The sequence below is a fragment of the Zonotrichia leucophrys genome, chromosome Z, assembly GCF_028769735.1.
Source record: "Zonotrichia leucophrys gambelii isolate GWCS_2022_RI chromosome Z, RI_Zleu_2.0, whole genome shotgun sequence".
Taxonomy (NCBI): domain Eukaryota; kingdom Metazoa; phylum Chordata; class Aves; order Passeriformes; family Passerellidae; genus Zonotrichia; species Zonotrichia leucophrys.
In genome coordinates this window covers 62,254,984-62,268,097 of record NC_088200.1, presented here as the reverse complement: position 1 = coordinate 62,268,097, position 13,114 = coordinate 62,254,984, and the positions used below count along the sequence as shown (strand labels likewise).

The 13,114-nt window shown below is 37.1% G+C and overlaps 1 protein-coding gene across 16 annotated transcripts in view; it reads right to left on the bottom strand.

Moving 5' to 3' along the window:
* ELAVL2 (ELAV like RNA binding protein 2) overlaps positions 1–13,114 on the bottom strand; it is a 114,072-nt gene that overhangs the window by 14,792 nt on the left and 86,166 nt on the right. For all 16 annotated transcript variants that reach the window (XM_064736833.1, XM_064736840.1, XM_064736830.1 and 13 more), the window contains one exon: positions 7,051–7,154. In XM_064736833.1, the coding sequence (XP_064592903.1) occupies positions 7,051–7,154 (104 nt within the window). The remainder of the gene's footprint in view (positions 1–7,050; positions 7,155–13,114) is intronic.

Genomic DNA, 13,114 nt, shown 5'->3' with positions numbered 1-13,114 from the left:
AAAATCCACTTAGTTGGAAGCAAATGTATGTATGTATGTGCTAAGAACAGCAACCAGCTGAAAATCCTGCCACTGATGGAAACAGAAGCAGAAGTTTTCCCAGAAGTCTCAAGATACTGCAGCAGTTTTAAATCAGAGTCATAAGCATCTGATAAAAGAAAAACAAGTATCAAGTTCACTGCTATAAAATATGATATGGGAATTATGCACTACATTCACAGAATAGTGATTCTGTTTTGCCCTTAGAAGGACTAGTACAGAAGAGCACTTTAAAACTTGCAGTCTGCAACTATCACTATCTTGCTAAAAATAGGAAATACTCAACTTAGAATTTAGGTACAAATAAAATATATGAACTGAAAAGAGATCAAGCCTCCAAACATTTCCTACTTATCATATTCTTAAGAGTCTCAAAAGACCTTTCCTGTACTTCACATTTGTAATTCTGATCCCTACTCATGCCCAAACAATAAGAGCACAGGAATTTCAGATGCACTAGGAATAAAAAAAAGCAGTTACCTTTCAAGGAGGACAGGAGTACAGAGTATAATATTAAGCCCTCCACATGAATAATATAAACAGGAATAGAATCTTAAACACAAGACCTCAATTATTCTCCTGAAGGAAATGACTAAACCTCAGGTTATACCTAAGAAGCTTCTACTACTGACAGAGACTCTGACAAACACAACACTTGGGCATCTCTTGCACTATTCCACAGACACATCTAGAAATGCACAAAACACATCCATTCAACTTACAGTTCACTGAAATATCTTACAAACCTTCTGGAAAAACTATTAGTGCATGAATGACAGACAAGAGAGTCAACATTTGATATGACAAAAAAGCTTGAAAGCCGCTAGATTAACAGAGGTCTATTTGTCTCAAGACTACCATAATCTCAAAAGTAAGTATAAACATGTTTTACATTAATAAAAACCCTCTTACAAAGAAGACAGATACTGGATTTAAAACAAAATAAATTAACAATAATTTAGAAATCCCAGCCAAACAAAGGAGAAATGCCCCTCAAAACAACAGACTGTAACAGATCTCCATGCCTGGCATTTACAGCATTTTGAATCCATGCAGAAAACCTCAACCTTCTTAGAGTACTTTGCAAAGCATGGGGAGGGTAGGACACAAAGATGCAGCATCAATCTTAGTAGCAACAAGCAGGTTTTTGTTGGCTTTTTAGTTTTTGGGGTTTTTTTTCTTTGCTTGTTTTTGCTTGCATAAGACTTGGCTTCTGAGCAATGCTTGCAGACTTCCATCAACTTTACACAGTACTGTTGGCCCCTTCTAACATCTCCATTTCTGTGTCAGGAATTGCCTAAGCAACTCAGGAAAGACCTTACTGAACTGCTGAAGTGTTCTGGCTGCAGAGCTGTGCAGCAGCCTTAGGGTGGGCTGCACTGGCCCAAGGATTCTCCCCTCAGAGAAACAGGGACGGACCCTTACAAGATATTCTAATCAGCAGCAACATGAAACCTGGGGCTCAAACAGAAAAACTGTCATTGCTAACCATGAGGACAGCACATCTTATGGTCTGGCCTAGCGCTCTGAGTGAATGGACAATCAACCACCTGCCCATAATGTGGTTTACAGCAAGTGACAGCAACATGCACTAAGAACTGAATTCTCCTCTCAATATTATTCAGCTATGTGAAAAACAAGCAGCCGGCTTAAGGTGGGTAAGTAACACTCAAAATCTGAGGAGATTTGAATTTCAGCAAAGAACAAATTTTACCTGGAAGTGAAAAGATGTGTGTGTGTATAGTATTAAAATCAAAATGCTCTCAAAACTTTAACTTTTAACATAGCTAAAAGATTGCATAATTTTAATTTATGTAACTCTTGCAGAAATTTAAGGGAAAAAAACCCCCACCTTTAGATTTCTTCCAAGACAAATTGTTCTGTTTCAGGTCTGCTAGCAGAGTGCAATTTGACCTTAAGAATACAGTCCTGAGGTATTTAATCACTCTGTCAAGACTGCTAAATGTTCTGGCATCAGAGCCTCTCTCAGCCTTTGCTGACTGAAAACATCAGTGAAACTCACTAGATTTAAACTTCCACACAGGATTCCCTTTTGCTCCTTAGATCGAATCCTTCGAACGTTAGATCAGTGTTCTTTAATACTAGTGGATCTTAATTCTCTCACCTTCACAGCTCACTCTCCTCTGATATTTTAATAGAGATTTTACACAACTCGTGCATACTTCATTGCTACCCAAGGGCATTAGTTAATCAAAGAATTACTACAAAAAAGGGACACTACAAAAATTTTTCTCTGCATGTATCAGTGGTGAAGACAGGAACAATCTCAATAGCTTTTATCTGTTGCACTGAACTCAGAAATCACACTAGCATCTCTTTTTTTCAGTATTTTGCTATTTTCCATTAAGTGTTTGAAGAGTTTTCAAGAGTACTATCCTTGGTAAAATTTCTTAAGGGTACAGCAACTGAACAGTTAAGTTAGAGGATAATTCCTTTACAATGAATCTTCTTGTAAATCTTAGTAGTAGTTCAAGACACCAAGTGAAATCACATTGCATAATGCCAAGAATTAATGACAATGACTCGAAGAACACTAATGAACTCGCAGCACAGCCCTCACTTCAAGTCCTTCTTTGCTATATACAGCACTTTTTTGAGTATTTGTAAAGCTGAACACTTAGTATTCGCCCTTCTACTGAAGTTTTAAGTAGCTCTTCTCATCACACAACTTTCTACAGTAGGGCAGTCAACTGGGTGCTGATGGCAAAATAGGACATCTTGTGTTTATAGCCAAAGAATTTGTCAAATTCATTCCAATAGGAAGTTGGAAGAATGTCACACATTAAGCCTGTTTTTTGTTTTTTTTTTACTACATGCAGAGCTATAAAGGAGTGGGAAGAAAACCTACAGATTTAAATCTTTAGATAAAATATTCCTAAATTCCTATTCCCCTGACAGGTAATAATTACCTATGTAAACATCTCAATAATCCAAACAACTTCAGAGAAGGAAAACCTTATTAAACTTTACTTTTACGCAGCTTTATGCTAAGTAGAATACATCCAACTTATAAATGCTGTCTTATAGAAAAAGACAACTCTAAGGCCTCTAGCCTGGACAAACTACTTTTCCCCCTTTTCCACATACTTGCATACATGTCTACACACGTCTCATCAGCATTCTGTATTAAGAGACAGGCCAGGTTGTGCATGCAGGGGTTCTGCCACTTCAAGCACTCAAAAGGAAGGAATGAGTACAGCATTACTGTCATCTTCAGGGTCCCCCTGGCAGCTACAATCCACAAAGGACTGTGTCCATCATTAAGGCAGCCTAACATCCATGAAGAAAAGTCAAAAATATTGTCCTGTGTCTTCCTGTCTACATAAAAAGCTGCCTCCCACTCATCACCCCACATGTCTCTCAGACAGTCCAGAGGGGCCTTTTGTTTTCCCACTCCTTTTTAGACAGTGAATCTTAAAACACTCTCTTGTTAATGCATAACTCTTTTACTTCACATTGAAAGATATTGCTGTTCAGATAATCTCACAATAAATTTACTTGGATCTTTTTTCTTTTCAGGAGTTTTTTCGTTAAAAAAAAACCCTAACGAAGGGAAGAGGAAGCCATGGAGCACTTCTCATCTCCCAAGCAAAAGCCAAGAAAAAAGAAAGTGCACTCAATTTTCTTAACCCTATGTGTAAATCAGTGACTCTTATAATCACTTTGTTTCTCTGAGTTTTCCGCATTTGGGAAGAACTGATCTTTCCAGAATGAACCTAAAGGAAAAAAAAAGTCACGGAAAAGCAAGAAGGTAAGAAGAAAAATCACCCCAGACATAAAACCCCATGTTTTTACTGTCTCTTAAATAGAACAGAGATAAATTTAACAGCAGCATAATCTTCCAAAACAGAAAATATTTTACCTTTTATAAGATGAGATTGTTTCCACACTAAAGTTGCATAACTTAGTGAAACCCAAACTTCACAGGCTATGTGCAGTACACACAAGCCTGTTTACAGTGCAAATAAACCACAAATTATGCAATAAAGGGCGCTGTATAATAATGGATGCATACCATCTAGTTGGATAGGGTTCATATATCTAACACACCCCTAAGTGGATTCACCAGCAGAGTATACACCCACCTTTAATATTCAGTTAAATCAGAAAGCAATACAACAGCCACCAGGTTAGACAACACTAAGACTGCTAATCCTTGCTTTGGAGTTATACACCTGAAAATTGGTTGAGATATTTTGCAAAAAATTCAGTAAAGTATTCCATGAAGCATTCCACAGGGTCTTCTTTTAAAAGGGGAAGAGGTAATAGGACTTTGTGTTCCTATCAATATTAAAAAACCCAACCCATAATCCAGCATTTTGCAAACCCACATTTTGCAATGCATTTTATTTCAAGAAAGTACTAAGTGGCATGCCCTTAGGGATGAGAAAAAATACATCCAATGACATGCAGGCTAGGAGAGAAGCTGTGGATCAGAGGCATCTGTCACAACCCCAATCCAGTGCACCACACATCAGGGTCAGGACAGTCAGCTTCCTCTCAGTAGGGTTACACTGAGTTCAGTCACAATGTGAGGATACATCACACTGTGACTGAGCCAGTAAAGTTGCTTCCAGTTTTATATACTAATGGGGAACAAACTTGAACCATCAATCTAGTAAAGTACTAAGCATTCCTGTAGAAGTCCCAAAAATGCACAGAGAGCACAAACCCCTAATTTTTTTCTTTTGAAACCTAAATATACACTAGAACTCCTATTCAATGATTTTTCATATGAAGGTATACATAAACATCTGAGTTACATTTTTTGAAGCTGAAAGTTATGGGTTAGATTCTGAGTTTATCATACAGGCTGGGGTTTTGTTTTTGCTTGGTTTGGGGTTTTTTTGGAAGGGGGAGGGTTTTTTTGTTTGTTGGATTTTTGTTTTTGTCATTGACTTACCAACTCTGGACAAACAGGAACACTTGGTCTCTAAAGAGGAAGTAACCTCTGCAAAAGCCCTTTGATTGAGACCTCATAAGAGACTTCCTTCAGCCAAGACCTTCCTCCAGAGGCAGAAAACACCTCGGACATCAACCTGACCCTTTGCTCACCATTGCTCCCTGGCCGATCTGAGGGCGACAAAACGCCTCACCGTAGGCTGGGCACTTCTGTTGCTTCACAGATAAATGCAATGAGGTTGTGACCAGATGAGCTTTAAGGTCCATTCCAACCCCTTAACATCCTATGATTCTGTGATCTTGGAAAATCTATCACAAAAAACTTGGCCTGAAACCTCACGTCCAAGAAGGAAGAGGAGTAAATAAAGGAGTAAAGCAGTTTTTGCACTCAAATCATGCCCACTAACACTGAAAGGTGTTGCTGAAGTTCAACAGACTGGACTAGTAACTAGAGCCAGAATTTACTGAAAACATTAACAATCACCATTTAAAGATATTTTTCTCTAATTAAACAGAGATTTTCTTTATTTTAGCAAAGAGGCTATCATTTTGGCTTATGACAATTCCAGAGTTTCAGCTCTGCTTTAGCTGAAGATATCTAATGTACGAACAACTGAGTTTAGTCCCACTGCTCCATTTTCACCTTTTTTATTAAATGTGAAAATAAATTCTCACTTAGCAAGGCGAAGGAGGATTAAAAATTCAAATATGGCCAGCATAGAGTAAGTTGCCACAACTCCCTTGAAGGGAACATTTTTATTTGGGAGACCTGGCTTGATCTCCTCTAATCACCTCCTTTTTTTTTGCCTACATAGTCAACAGAACTTCCATGAATCATCCTGGACATACAAGTAATGTTGGCCCAATCCAAGGCATTACACACCAAACAATACTACCGGAATACAAACAGATTCCCTTTCTCATAACCACACAAAACACAGCTTCAAAAGCCCCAGAGCACAAAATTAATTTGCTCAATTTTCCCCTAAAGTAGAAAATGAGAGAGGACTGAGGAAAAGACATCTGCCAGAAACACACCGCGAGCTTTCAGCAGATAAGCATCTGTCCACATCTTTCATCTACTGTACTTGTGTGCCATGAGCCCCCATTTTTTACAAAGCAGTATTTAAGTTTCAAATAGTATAATCCACTTTATTAAATCTTATGAATACACTACAGGTAGGACACTTTGGCCAATAATGGTGTTTTATTTTTTTTTTCAACTGTCTTTCAGTGCTCTATACTGCTTTTTAAGCACAAATGTTTTCAGAGGGGAACTTTATTTCATGTCTCAAACATACTTCTAGTTAGAAGGGAGCCACTGCCCAAGTGATTAGATAGCAAATACTGCTGTTTACTGAGGAAGAATGAGCTAGTTGGAACATACACTGCCTTCAGGCACCAACACCTGTGAAACACATTCAAAAGTCTGCATTTCCTGACAATTTTATTTAATCTACTCTCTCAGAATTTCAGAGCTCAATTGCTCAAATGAGTATCTTCGGTCTTCTGTTACTGGATTAAAAAAGGAGATGAGAAAAGTAACTCTTAAGATTTGTTTCTATAAATTTTAGAAACTGAATTTAGTAAACAAGTGTGTAAGGAGTTGTAACATAAATGAAAAAGAATTTGGAATACCAAACATTAGAGATGTAAAGACCAGAGCCCTAGAAATAGAGTAATTAATAGATAACCAACAGTTATTTCAGCATTTCATTGTAAGGATTTGTAAAAGGAACAAGTAGCACCATAAAACTTGAAGTATTATTAAGGAAGTTCGACCATCTTTCAGAAAATGAGGAAGCAGACAGTATTCAAACAACATACAATATTGCATTTCTTCAACTAAGGTATATAACAATTCTGCAGTTAAAGCAATTCAACTGTACATATGAAGTGTTAAGCTGGTTAGGAAAATGTAATTTTCTATACCTAATCTAACTCTAAATATGAACACTACAAAGAACCATTTACTACATGAAATCCTTGTTTATTCTACTGACATTGGCTGAATGCTTGTTGCACCTGTAAAACAAATCAGGAAGTCAAAACAGCTCAGTTTCTTTAAATTATTTTAACCCTACATACCTTTATAGTCTTAGTTTGAAGTCTCAATCCATTCAGGGTATTGATAGCTTTTTCAGCATCCTTGGGGTCAACGTAGTTCACAAAACCATAACCCAAGCTCTGTCCTAATTAAAAACATAAAAGTGTTTTACATCATTAGTACTGCAGTGCCACACAATGAATAGCTAATTACTTATAACCTACAGACACACACTGATCAAATATTGCTTATATTGAAGAACAACTCCCACTCTAAAGCATCACAACCTCTAATTTTTCTATTAACACTGGTAGATTTCAAGTACCTTCCTCTGTTGTTGTGATCAACATAAAAATTACTACATTCAAATTTAATGCAAGACCTAAAAACTGATATGCCTACTGAACCTACTAAGAGTAGGTTCAGAAGTCCATTATGATCTGTTTGACACTAGAGAATGTGCAGAAGCATCAAGTTTAAAGTGACATCAGGAACCCACTACTTACTCTTAAACTTTTTTATAGAACAGAAGTATAGTGGCAAAATTCTGGACTGCCTGAAAATGAAGTACATTTGAAAGTCACTCAATGTCAGAATTTGAGCCAAATAAGAAGCCAAAAAAATTTACAGATGTTATTCATACACCACATAGAGCCTTTCAGTAACAAGGAGTTTAAAGGCTCATTTTGTTCCAACATTCTGATCAAGAAATAAATATCAGCCAAAGGCGCAGTATTATTTTTCGTGCTGGAAAATCAGATGACAGATGGACATAAAGCATTTTTCATTAGTTCTTTTCTCTAAACAACAGCCCCTTTTCTAATCATTAATTTTGCCTAAACACTTACTAAACACTCGAGTTAAGCAGTAGTCCTCTTTTGACAGCTTCAAAACCTACAGTACACTATCCCTAACTAGCATCCTACTTTAGAAGTACTTTCAGTGCATAAGAATGCAAATAGGTGGAAAATTTTAACATAGTGAAAAGATATACTTAGCAAGAATACTATCCTTTATTAGCATAAATGTTTCCAGAAACACTCCCATACACGGAGGTGGTTTTGTTTGTTGGTTTGAAATTTTTGGGTTTAAGACACCAAACAAGATAAAATAAAATTGTCAACAAGCCATATGCAAGCATCCAACATATCTAATTCACAAAATGCTAGTTAGAATGATTAGCTTGGATACACAACATTACGTAAAGCACAAATGGCATATTCATTCATTGTCCAAAAAAGATATAACAGAATTCATGCTTTATCAAATTCTTGTATGGTATCTATACAGTATGCATTTAAAAGTATGTAATGCAAAAAACAGCAGGAAATTTTGCATTTAATTAAATACCATAAGAGGGTTTACTAACTAGTCATTAGTTAGTAATGCCATCACTGACATTTACAATTTTGCACCTATTATGCCTACCATGGCACCAAAGGTCAGAGGACACCACCACCCCACTCCCCAAAGCTACTTGCATTACCTCATATCTCCTCCTCAAAGCACCTCAGGCAAACATAAATTGTCTAGATGGATCTGTGAACAGGTTAATACACACATTAACAGAGAATCCAAACCCCAACAAGACAGAAGACTGAGCACCTGCTCTAGAAAACCCTGTTCTGAGCAGGAGGTTAGACTCCATGATCGTCATGCCTTTAGCCTCAGCAGTTGTCATGTTTCTGTAACAAACCATATGGAAACACCCAAAAGCATTTATCTATTCATTTACAGCTCTGCCTAGATGCTGCTACATTTCTAATCCTAGAAGCCTTTTTACTCATTAGTTTGATTACAGTAGAGCAATTTCTGTACCTGTCACCTCCATCACTCCCACTGTGTCTGCACTGTCTGCAGAAACTCTTCCCAACAGCATCTTAGAAAACAGGAATCTTTCTTTTTGTACATTCATTTTATGTGATGCGTTATCTACTAATACAGAAATGCTGATTTCAGATACTTTGTTCTTAATCTCCTGAGGAGCCCTCTTAAATGACAACTTTAAAAGATGCTAAAATCTCAAAGTGAAAGAAAGGTATTTCATACAGGATGTTCCCAATACAACACTAATTCCATATCTAACAGAAAAAGATGGGAAAAAATTATTTCTCCTGTCCCTCTCTGTTGATGTGTTTTGCTTTTCATATAAAAAACACCCAAACTGCTACAGATAAAGAGCTTACCTAGCTGTTACAAAGGATTCAATTCATGACCATTCTTTTGGAGACACTCTATTAGTTGAATTTGATAAATATTAGGACACTAGCCTTGGAAGGTGCACCAAAGAACACAGTAATTTATTCAGAACAAGTCTGAAATACTTCATGGAGTTTTATTCTACGATTTTACAATTAAAGAAAAGCCTTCACCGTGAGAATGGTAGAACACTGAAACAGACAACCTGAGGGACTGTAAAGTCTCCATTCCTGGAGATACTCAAGAGCCTAAATGGATATGGACCTGAGCAACTTGCTGAAGGAAAATCTGCTTGAGAAACACAAAATGACTCTATTATCTCCAGAAGTTCTTTTCACCCTCAGTGAATCTGTAAATGGGATTCTATTTACTTCAGTTTTGTTTTACTCAGGTTATCACCTAAAATTCCAGTGTTCTCTAAAATCCTCATTTATTTAGAAAGGTTAAGAAAATGCACAACCTAAACATTAAAATTTTGCCTGAAGATTAGTGGTTTAATTAAACATTAGCAATAATTGAGAGCCAAAAATCACCATCTTCAACAGCACACAAGAAAGATAAATGTTGACTTTGAACAAGCAATGCAAATAATTGTACATCAAAGCTGATTTCTGGAATCAGTGTTTGAGCAACCAGATTTACATCTACCTGCTTATATTAACCTCTTGTTAAGTGGTTTGTCAGTTCACAGACAGATGGCTGAGCTCCAGAAAATTCAGACAAGCATTAATAAAATGCAGTGGAAGCAGCTATTCCAAACACCCCATTGGATATCTTATTCCCAGCTATGTCTGACAGGTGGCGGGAAAATACTAAGTGGGTTACAAGGAAGAACTGCATTTCTAAGTGACAAGAGCTTCACTTATTCAAGTATCACTATGGCAGCAACTACTAAAGAGAAGTCTCATCTTATTGTGGATTTCAGACAGAGAGACCACCACATCCACCATGCACAATTTTTACTCAAATAGAATTAGAGGCAACTGGCCATGGTAACTCAAACTAGTTCTCCTTCTGTGCAGTTTTTTCCTCATTCCTCAATGTCCAAACATTTGCTTTCAAGATAAAAGGAGGAGAAGCTAGATTTAAACCAAATCAGCTACCACTTAGGATGTTTTAGAGGAACTTCAGTATTTAATGAATAAGTAGTTGTATTGCCTGAAGATAAGAACTGGACTGAACAATGACAAAACTGGACTCTTTCATCTGTACTTCTTCCACACCAAACTCCATTTGCCATGACAGCAATGTCTGGCAGAACACACATTTGCTTAAAAAAAGATTGTGTCTGAGTCCGTAAAAAGGTGACAGAACAAAGAAGGTAAATCTATAGCTACCCATAAGTTAAACAACCCCCACATTTGAATGTATATCAAAAAGCTGCTTAGTCTCCTACAAGACAGTCAACTCCACTAGGCTCTTGCCTTGGCTTTGTGCTCCCAATTTGTGATTTTCATGATGCTGTCTGAAAAAACTCTAACACCTCTCTAAGTCAGCTGTCCTGGTGCTCTGACACTATGTGTTTAGCTATTTTGAATAACCAGTTTTACTTTTTGAGGATCTTTGAAATTAAGGCCTACTCAGCCTTAACAGACAAGAGACTACCTGTGTCATTAGTTCTTTATCTCATAACTCAGATCTACAAGTATTATTAAATTTAGATTATCCTAAATAAAGGAGTACAAAGAGTTTCTTATGTAACTATCAGTTGACCTTAATCTCCTGGACAGTCTGTGTGGGTACTTCACAAACCTGCTTAAAGATGCTTCTGTAAACTTCCTGCTAGATTTTATGCTTTCAACACTAAGCATATTAGACAACATAGTGCAGAAAAATCCTAAGAGTTAGTTAAATGATTGGTAAAAGTCACCTGGGTTAGGAAAAGTAAAAATGATTAAATGATTGGAAAGGAACGAGGAAATAAATAGGGGAAAGCAGTTTGCCTTGAATTTCCTTCACAAAAATCTGAAAAACCAAAAGCCACACAAAAATCTGAAAAACCAAAAGCCACATAGTAGAAATAGTGCATCTCATATGCCTCTAAGACAACAAAGAAGTTAGAATAAAAGCTATGATTTGAAAGTTCACATTGGAGGCTCACAATTATTACTAATGTTTTATGTAGCAGACACTTGTAACAATGTCAAATTCAAGCACAAGTGGCAAAAAAATTTTCAGTTAGGCATTTCTTTGAACCTAGACATACTATATCCATTAGTGATTGACAAATATTTAGTCTTTGTGGCCTACAAGAAAAAGTGCAGAAAGCGCTATGCTATTCAGTTTAACAGGGGAAACTGTTCAATTTTTATTGCATGTTTTTGAGCTTCATAAATACGACTTGATCAACATGCATGATGTCACAAATTAAACAGTAATTAATTAGATACTGCCAAGTTGCTTTTTGGCACTATAGTCACTAGACGGAATGGATTTTGAGAGAGGAAGGGCAAAAAGTTATTTCAAACAATTTAATTCTAATCAGTCTAATGATAATGAGACTGCTCAAGAGACTGATTGGACATTCAAGTGTACATCAGAAAAGCATAAATGAAGTAATTATTACCATTAAAAAACAAGTAATGAACACACTAATTCAGTATTTAGGAAAGCAGACAGACTTCACAAACGCCTGTCACCGAAAGACCAAAAAAGTTTCAAGTTGAAGTAACTAAATAGGAAATCATAGCTATGGTCACAGTGCTCCTGCATTTACTATTGTGCCTTGAAAGATGACTTTTTTAGCTTCAAAAAATACACAGACTAATTCACAATACTTATCAGAGAAGAAACACAAATGAACTAGTTGTATTTTACCCAAGTTGTTTCATAAATATTTCCTATAAACTATAAATAATGCACGCAGCTGTAAAAGCCCAAAGAAAATCCTCTGCTTCAGAACAAATAGATGTTATCCAGAGAGAAAAGAGGTCATGTAAAGTAGATGTGATAGAGGTGACATTTATCCATTTTTAATGTTTTGCATTTAAAGGTAGCAGCAACATTCCTTAAAGCGGGATAGGACCCTCTCTGAAAGGTAAAGAATTAAATCTGGCCAGGGATGTCAAAACAAACAAGAAAAGCATCTATACAGGAAGCTGGTGAAAGAAAAGGTTAGGAAAATGTGGGTCCTCTGTAGAACAGGAAGATGACCTGGTTATCAGGGCTATAGAAAAGTCTGAGGGGTACTGAACAACTTTGCTTTCCTCAGTCTTCACCAGCAAGTGCTCCAGCCACATTGCCTAAGTCATAGAAGGAAAGAAGGGACTGGGACAATGAACAGTACAAATCCATCAGGCTCAAAACCATCTAAGGAACCTGAAGGTGCACAAGTCTGTAAGACCTGGTCAGATACATCCATGGGTTTCCTAAGGGAACCAGCAAAGGAAATAACTAAACCACTATCCATCATATTTAAGAAGCTGTGGCAGTCTGAGGAAGTTCCCCCTAACTGGAAAAGTGGAAACATAACCTCCATTTTCAAAAAGGGAAATAAATACAGTAGGGGAACTACAAGCTTTTCAGTCTCATCTCTGGGCATGAAATCATGAAGCAAATCCTCCAATTATAGTAAGTCACAAGGAAAACAGAGAGGTGACAACAGCCAGCATAGTTTCACTAAGGGCAAACTCCCAGACAAACTTGGTGACCTCCTACAACAGCGCTGAAGTGTTGGCGGGTGAGGAAAGAGTTACTGATGTCATCTACCCACAGTTACTCAAAGCATTTGATACTGTCCCACACAACATTCTGTAAGCTGGAGAAACAAGAATTCCATGGTGGCAGAGGAACCGGCTGAATGTTCACATACCAACAGCTGCAGTCAATGTCTCAATGCCCAAGCGGACACCAAGGACAAGCAGCAAGTAATATTCTATGGGGCCACTACTGGGACTGTCTCTGTTT